This window comes from Corvus brachyrhynchos, unplaced genomic scaffold (assembly GCF_000691975.1).
Source record: "Corvus brachyrhynchos isolate BGI_N302 unplaced genomic scaffold, ASM69197v1 scaffold69, whole genome shotgun sequence".
In the NCBI taxonomy this organism is placed as follows: Eukaryota; Metazoa; Chordata; class Aves; order Passeriformes; family Corvidae; genus Corvus; species Corvus brachyrhynchos.
The window spans coordinates 6,210,693-6,218,678 of record NW_008240228.1 but is presented as its reverse complement, the minus strand read 5'-3'; the positions used below and the strand labels follow the sequence as shown (position 1 = coordinate 6,218,678).

At 42.5% G+C, this 7,986-nt stretch overlaps 1 protein-coding gene across 23 annotated transcripts in view; it reads right to left on the bottom strand.

Annotated features, from left to right (window-relative positions):
• Positions 1 to 7,986, bottom strand: part of CCDC88A (coiled-coil domain containing 88A) — a 66,090-nt gene that overhangs the window by 9,880 nt on the left and 48,224 nt on the right. For 6 of the 23 annotated variants that reach the window (XM_017745269.1, XM_017745267.1, XM_017745268.1 and 3 more), the window contains 7 exons: positions 3,565 to 3,648; positions 2,974 to 3,006; positions 2,344 to 2,547; positions 1,985 to 2,056; positions 1,349 to 1,435; positions 1,166 to 1,222; positions 941 to 1,021 (listed from right to left, as the gene is read on the bottom strand). In XM_017745269.1, coding sequence (XP_017600758.1) covers positions 941 to 1,021; positions 1,166 to 1,222; positions 1,349 to 1,435; positions 1,985 to 2,056; positions 2,344 to 2,547; positions 2,974 to 3,006; positions 3,565 to 3,648 — 618 coding nt within the window. The remainder of the gene's footprint in view (positions 1 to 940; positions 1,022 to 1,165; positions 1,223 to 1,348; positions 1,436 to 1,984; positions 2,057 to 2,343; positions 2,548 to 2,973; positions 3,007 to 3,564; positions 3,649 to 7,986) is intronic. The other 17 variants (XM_017745277.1, XM_017745276.1, XM_017745287.1 and 14 more) reach the window with 12 other exon arrangements.

Genomic DNA, 7,986 nt, shown 5'->3' with positions numbered 1-7,986 from the left:
ACAACTGGGACCTGAAGGAAGCACATGGTATTAGATGCAAAATGAATTCCACGACACCAGTTCATTTTATCTGTAAATAGTCAGTAACTATGAATTGCTTAAAAACCACTGATGGATAATCAAGTATTTCCAACTTTGTGTTACTCCTAAGAAATGAATTTAAGTCTGAACAAAGATAAGTTGTTTACAATGGAAACGCCTAATCCTGTAGAGACACTGGGGCAAGGAGGACCTCAAGGAATCTTTTACAGAAGGGAGTAATCAAACAGATCTAAAATAAACTATTAGAAATATTCAGCTAGCATTTATTCCTAAATTTCCAGACAGGCACCATTTAATAGATGCAAGCCATGAATATTAAATGAAGTCTTGAGCTGGCAGTGCCCTAGTCTAGTCTGTACAGCAGTCTGCAGCTAAAAAAGCCATGAGACACAAAAATGTACCAGGGTTCTTAATACATCAAATTTAGAGAATATTGATAAACCCAGGGATATTATTAATCTATTAAAACCAAAATAGAAAGGTTTCTGGCATGAATCACGTGTGCCATTTTGTGCAGTGGTGCAGCACACAGCTCACAGCAGCAGTGCAGTGCAAGAGGATGCTTGGAGAAAAAAAAAAAAAGAGCAACTTCTCATCCTAAAAAGCTTTTAAAGTAATTTGGGGGGGAATTCTTATTTTGTAACAATGTTATCTGGGTTAGGTTTGGTTTAAAATAGTTGGTAACTTAAAAACTAACACCACCCTTTTAGTATTTATTAAAGCATAAAATACCTGTGCTCCTAATCTGGGGAATGAAGGCTGTGAAACGCTTGAGGAAGCACATGCTGTGCTGTGCAGTGGGAAGTTTTTGGTTGTGGGGGTTTTTGAACCTCTACAGATGATCTTACAGAGAAAAGAACGGAAATGAAGCACGGATGCGAATTCACCCCCAGCATACCTTTGACTTCATGGAGTGAAGCATTGTTATTGCTATTGCTAGTGGATGCCCTGCCACTATCAAGGCTGGCTGGTCTGGAAGCTGAATGGAAAATTAGGAGACACCGTGATGAGCAACATTTTAGCAGAGGACACGGCACCTTCACATTCTGCTCACAGAATGTTCAGAGGATCATGCACGACCTCCCAGGCTGAACATGCCCATGGGAACAAAGTGGTTTCTTACAGATCAGAAAGCGAAGGAATTTCCAGGCAGTCCAAGAGGACACTTTGGAAAAGGGCACTACAGGAATAGCAAGGTACAGAGGAGAGGAAAAGAGAAAGAGTTTTAGAATTGAAACTGAGTTTTCAGTGGGAAAGCAGGGCTCAGACAGGGGCATGCAGGGGCAGCTGTGGTCAGGTCACTTACAACAGATCTGACAGGGAACCCTGCACAGGGCTGGAATGCCATGGACAGGAGGAGCAAGAGCATCTGCACAGATAAAGTCCTGTACTCCTAAGCCAATACAAGGGAAATGCACTGTTAGTAGCCTCCAAAATGTTTGCTGCTTGTCCTCATTGTAAATGTTTATAGTACAGTTAAAACTTCACTTCTAATAATAGCCTATTTTTCACTCCAAAGCTTTGCTTGAAGGAACTTGCAATGATTTTATAAACTACAGCACATGGCAAATTTGGGCTTCACTGAACAATAAACATTGAAAACTCAGGCCAGATTTGGACTCGATATTTTAGGATTGAAATGCTAACTTCCTTTATTTACTATTAACTCCCAATGGAAGTTAAAACATTTTCCCAGTAAAAGGGAAAATGTTTTGATCCTGTTCAGATGCACTTCACAAATACTTTCTACCAGAGATACAGAACATCTGTCTGATGTGGTAGTTAAGAGAGAAAAGAGAGTCTGAAGAAATGATACATTTGAGAGATATGAAAATCAGAGAGAGCATGCTCATTGCAATGATGCCATTCACTGTATTCTCACAAATTCATTAACATTCACATCATATACCCTTAATTCATTTAATTAAAGCTCACATCTTACCATGAACTCTCGATCCTGTACTAGAATCATCACTAATACCTTGTGGACTTACATCTTCAAAGGATGTAGTATCTACACACAGAGACATAAAGGAAGATGTAAAATAAAATAAAATGGAAAGATTATTAAAATACTTATCATTGGTAAAATGGTAAAAATTAAAATATTTTTCAAAGCAATCCATTTTTACTTAGGAAACATTCTGTAGGAAAAACCTTGGAACATTTTATAACTGCAGTTATTAAACCAGTTCATTATCTTAGCACTGCAACTCAGTTATTAAGATTGAAAAACGTAAAACATAAGTAAAACCAATATTTACATAATCACATCATGGTGCAAAAAGCTTCTACCTATACCTTTATTATTTAGCAACTGCTTGGATCTGAAGCCTGTGGAGGAGTTGACAGTGGCAAAGTTGATAGCTGTAGTAGAGAAGGCCATAGCTCCCAATTCCTTCCTCCTTTTACCCGTGGATATATCATCAGGACCCTCCAGATGCTCAGAACTACCTGTCCATTGTCCTCCTGCCAGGACCATGGACTGCACCAGGTCATTCATGGCTGGGATGCAAATGAAAGCAAATGATCAGCGTGGGCAATGTACCCGCTCCGGTTCTTAATCTGCATTGCAAAGGTCGGACAGTTTTCTAAGCATTAAAGCGCCCGCAGCCGGCAGGAGCAAACCACACCCCGGCACCGCATGCAACCGGCTCGGCGGGAGGGAGGGGGCTCAGGCTCCTGCAGCCCAGGGAGGTGCTCAAACAGGCTTGTCAGGGGGTCGCCATGCGCCAGGTGCTGTTAGAGGCTCTGACAGCTGCTTGCCATGAGAAAATGGGATGAGCAGGGACAAAACGGGCACAGGTGCTCATACAACGGAGTGCCAGCGCTGACACGGGATCCTTGTACAGTGCAGGTTACTGCAGGCACACTGGGGTTACAGAGCAACAGAGAGAGGATATGAAAAATACCACATCTGATGATATTCACCTTCACTTCCCCAAACTCGAGAAAACTGTCCACCTCTCATTAGAAAATAAAACGAAACAAAAGAAATCAATGCAACATTTTGGCAACGAGAACTGATGAACACTCGCAGAGTGACAGACCACCAGAGAGCCTTGCACAATCTCCTACACTTGCTTTAAACAAAAAAAAAAATTACAGTGACTTCTTAACAAAAGGCTTATGAAACGTGTCATTTAAAACTATTTCCGTTAACACAGTGCACTGTAAATTTATATACACATGGGGCCATGTGTATATAGACATCTATGTATACAAATATATGCAGTCACACTGCACTGAATAGATTATATGCATGTGCACGGGAACGTGTGGCTATGTCTGTGTGCACAGCTGCACAGATATAAAGTATTCAGTGCCAAAGTTTAAAAAAAAAAAGGGGGGGGGGGCGGGGAGGTAAAAAGAAAAAGCTCCAGCTCCTTGTACCGTAGCAGGACTTGCACATTGCAAAAGAGGAGGAAAAATAGAGCGCAGTCCAGGGAGAGGTTAGTGAAAAATTAGTAACGGAAGCCAGTGTAGCCATCGAGAAGAAGCTGAACTGTCATAAAGTCTTACACATGGAGCGACGGTAGAAGGCCTTCATTTTGTCTTTTTCCTTCGGTCTGTTCCTCAAAAAGGGCAGTCTTTTCAGTGCACCCACTTTTATGTCATAGCATGAGGAAAAACGGAAACAGGGAAATGAAAGAAAAAAAGGGAGAAGAACAGATGGAAGTTAAATGTTGAAACTAAGGACAGAAATGAATGTCTGAGTTTAAGCTATGCTATGCTAAAAGCTATCATTCTCCTGCTTCTGGGTGATAATGAAATATGAAAGCTACACTGAAATAGGAAAACTGCACTAGGAAGACTTCCACAGGTAACTCAGAAATGCACTGAAGATTACAGTGCAGAGGGTAATACAGTTTGAAGCTCTTAAAAAAGTAAATGTAACTTCTTTGCAGGTGATTACAGAAATTGACCACTATGTAATTTTTACTGTGAAAAATAACTTTTTTTGAACATTACAAAAAATGTGAAGCAAAAAAAGCTGAAAATGAAAGCAACTCTAAGGACAATTTCTATGTTAAAATATGTTCACATCATTATTTTTGGGGGCTAATAACTTCTATAATGCTTTGCCTGCACATCTAAGAGGACACAGTCTATTATTAATAGTCTTCAGTTCTTCCATTTTGTGCTCAGTAATAACTTTGGTCATCTACTGTCTCAAAGGAAACCTGCATAGGCCTTTTGATCAATGTAGTTTGTGGGTAGTATTTTGGTAAAAATCAATCTGCTTCAAATGTGCAAATTTTTTAGCTGAAAAAATACCAAAGGAAAAAAAAAACCCAGCAAAAATTTTCAAATGTGAGTGTTACTGTAACGTTTTGGGAGGGCCCAAGGAAAACCGAGTTAAATTCTACCAGGAGAATTACAGAGTTAAAATTACAAATAGTATTAAAAGAGGGAGGAGGGGAAAGTCACGAGTTAATCTTGTCCTTGGAGTCAGGAACTCTGCATTAGGAGCTGCTGACCTGCCTTGGGTAAGTTAGGGGGCTGATGCCAGGCACAGGAGCCACCACGTAAAGATCCAAAAGGGGACACAGGATGGAATTCCCCAAAGTGGTGATTTCTGCAGAGACAGCAGCAGCTCTGGTTCATGCAGAGGTCAGTGAGACCACGCTCTGCCTGGTTTGTCTCTGCAGCCCCTTTTGGGAGGTGTGCCCTGCTCCCCCAGCCTGGCACACAGCAGCTCTGTTTACAGAGCAGTGCATATATATCATATATACCATTTACAAGTGCACATGAGCTACCCTGGCACTGAAATATTCCATATTCCTCCCTCTCCATCAGCTCTTCCCGTGTCTGCACCCACAGGAACAGGTTCTCAAACCAATCTGACCAAGAGGTCATTCTGGTCTATTTCTACTTTCTCTCAGCAAGACAACACAGAAAAAAAATTCTTCTCTAACTTCTATAATCCTCTACAGACAAAATAACTCATCCCTCTGTAATCCTTTTTACGGAAGATAACTGATCCCTCTTAACCAAAAACGCCTTTATCTTATGAAAAAGTAACCAGAGGATGCTCAAGAACCATTTGAGTCAGCTGTCCTTCCTGTCCATTAACACAGACCACCTCCAAAAGGGCTGATGTATGGCTCACAGCAACTGTGCCCACCAGGAAACTCCCCTGCAACCACTGATGGTCTGGAAATCCTGCATCAACAAGGCAAAATGCTTGGAGGGGAAACCGTGTCGGTGATGTCTGCACAGAATTCACCTCAAGAAATAGTAATTAATACTGGGATGGAAGAGCTACTGCAGCAATTAACTATTCTTTCTCTTTTCAGTATTCCATGAACACATTCTTGCTTTCTGAGCTGAGAATGAATGATGACTATTGCAGAATTCCTCAACTAAGCAGGAAACGTTCCATTTTTTAACTCTCCTGCTTGCCTGAAATCCTCTGGGGAATTCTGTATTAAAATCCTGACATTGTTTTGTTCAGGCACAGAAGAAAATACGAGACAGAAATCTTTAAAATGCCTTGGTACTGGAAAATGGAGCCCAGAATACTTCTTTTATTCCCTCTGTGACATGGCGTGCCTGCTACTGGTGTTCCTAGCAGAGGTGACAGTTTACTAACAGCCCTAATTCCTTGGGAAGTTGTTAATCCCCTGAAATGGCTCAAGTGGAAGTCAGCAAAGAGTATCTGTATTTTTCCACAGAAAACAAAAATCCCCTCTGCCTGCCTTGGGTTTTCTCTGGAAAAGCTCTGCACATAGCAGGTGTCAGATCCATGGCACTCACCTGATCATTAGGGGTGATCAGTAATAATTTGTGGGCAGTACCTGGGAAGAAGGAGGCTGTACTGCCAGCAGGTATGAAAAGCCAAGGTGAAACCCTGCAGTCGGGAACACACACTTCCTGCAGGATTAGCCTCTGCTGGGACAGCAACAGCCCTCCAGGCACCCCCTCCTTCCCAGAGGGATCAGACACAGGCTCTGGCCGCACTGTGAGACCTCGGGTGGTGTTCTCTGAGAACAGGGTAACCTGATTTTTGTGCCAAGATCACCTTTCCCAGGGAGATAACAGCTCTCTTGGAAACATTTGCATGAGAAAGTGGCCTGTGTTGGGAAAACACAATCTCCATCACCACCCACAAAAGAGGAAAAACTACAGATGTCACACACAGCAAATACTTTTGGAATCAGTATCTCTGACAGGGAATGTGGGGTGTGAGCCCTGTCTATCCTGGAGATCTCTATGTCAGACACTCAGTCCTGCAGCTCAGAACATCGCTGGTTTGTGCCAGGGAAGGTGAGCTACCTTCTCCTGCCTCCTCAAGGACACACAGGACATTTCACCTCGGCAGTTCCCGGTGGAACCAGCTCCTTTCCCAGATGCCGGAGATCAGGGTGGCACAGAACTCCTCTGGAGGCAGAGCTGCCTTCAGCCAGCACGGAGAGCTCCAACACCTGAGCGCTGGCACAGACAGGGGGCACTCACACATTTGCTCCCTCCTGTAGCTCCTTCAGTGGAAGCTGCTACTGCCAAACTGCTTCCCACGGAAAAGAAAGGACCCCAGATCCCGGGATTTAGGATTTACGGTCACTCTAGGAGCAGAAGAAATAGACCGCAAAATGTGCACCATCACCAGCACTCGTCATACTGAGATACTCTCTTTGCTTTGTGAGGCACAAACTGTCTCAGATCGCTGTCTCAGAGACTGTCAGAGCTGAGTTGGCACAAAATGCATCCGAATTCTCTCCAAAACTGTGGTTTCCATGGCGACATGTGTGCTGGAGGAAGGTTAGGATCCGGAATTAGATCAGCCCTTCCAGTTTGTGGATAAATACACTGGGATTAAGAGGAACATGAACAAGGTCCATGGAGTAGAAAAATTAATGAGGTCTGAACAGCTTCAAACCTCTTTTGAGGCTCAGCCACCATAACTGCAGCCGTGGCTCCCCAGGAGGGTAACTGCACACTACAAGGTCCCAAGGATCATGCAAAGAAAACTGTCACAGAAAAGCCCTTCCAGAACATGACATTGCTGACACAGATGCAGATGGGCTGAACCACAGCGTGCACACTCTCAGTTCCCACTGACACACATCCAGGACAGCTTCAGTCACTCCCCAATTCCACACCACTCACGGTTTGGATGTAAAAGCAACAGCTGCTTTTAAAAAAAGTTTAAAAGTACCTGTTTTGAAGCTTACACTGGAAAAGGCTGAGCTCCCCAAAGGGAGAAGAAGTTAGTAACAAAAGTGCTAAAATGTACCCTTGAACTATTTTCTTCAGTTATTAAAAATTACACATCTGATTTTAACTTTCCCTGAAATAGCATTTTTGGATGTTTTTAACTTTGACTAAGCTTCTGCAAGAAGCACAGAAGAAAAAATACCACATCATAGTGGCTGCAATAATTCACAGCTGGCACAAACCCCAGACCTGCTGTCTTTTAAAACCCCATACATTAAATTTAGAAGTAGTAGTGCAAAGATCGGAAGTGACTGTTAATGCACATGGATTCTGATGCTTTTACATGCACAGCCAAAATGCTTTTGGTGCACAGTTATTAAATAGAACCATTACATCCTGATAACTTGGCTGTAATTATCTCTCAAGTTGTGAGAAACTGGGCAGTTAATGATTCATGCCAAGAGCGGAGAACAAAAACCATAGGTAATAAATAATAATAAACGGAATCTGGCCTTATATATCATGGGCACCCTAATGGGATGGGTATCAGATCTTTCAAGGTCAGCAAATTGTGCCTGGAATATTCCATCTAATCACACTTTTATAAGTCCTCATTCTCCCTCTCAGCTACTTCACTCCAATTTCAGGATCAGTAGCAATTCCCATCTTTTTAACAGGTTATGTCTCTGCATTAACACTTCTTGTTGCATATCCAAATTTCATCGCTGGTTTTGTGAGATGCTGGGGGAACACCTTCAGACAGAAGGTGTTTTTAGCAACTCAAGG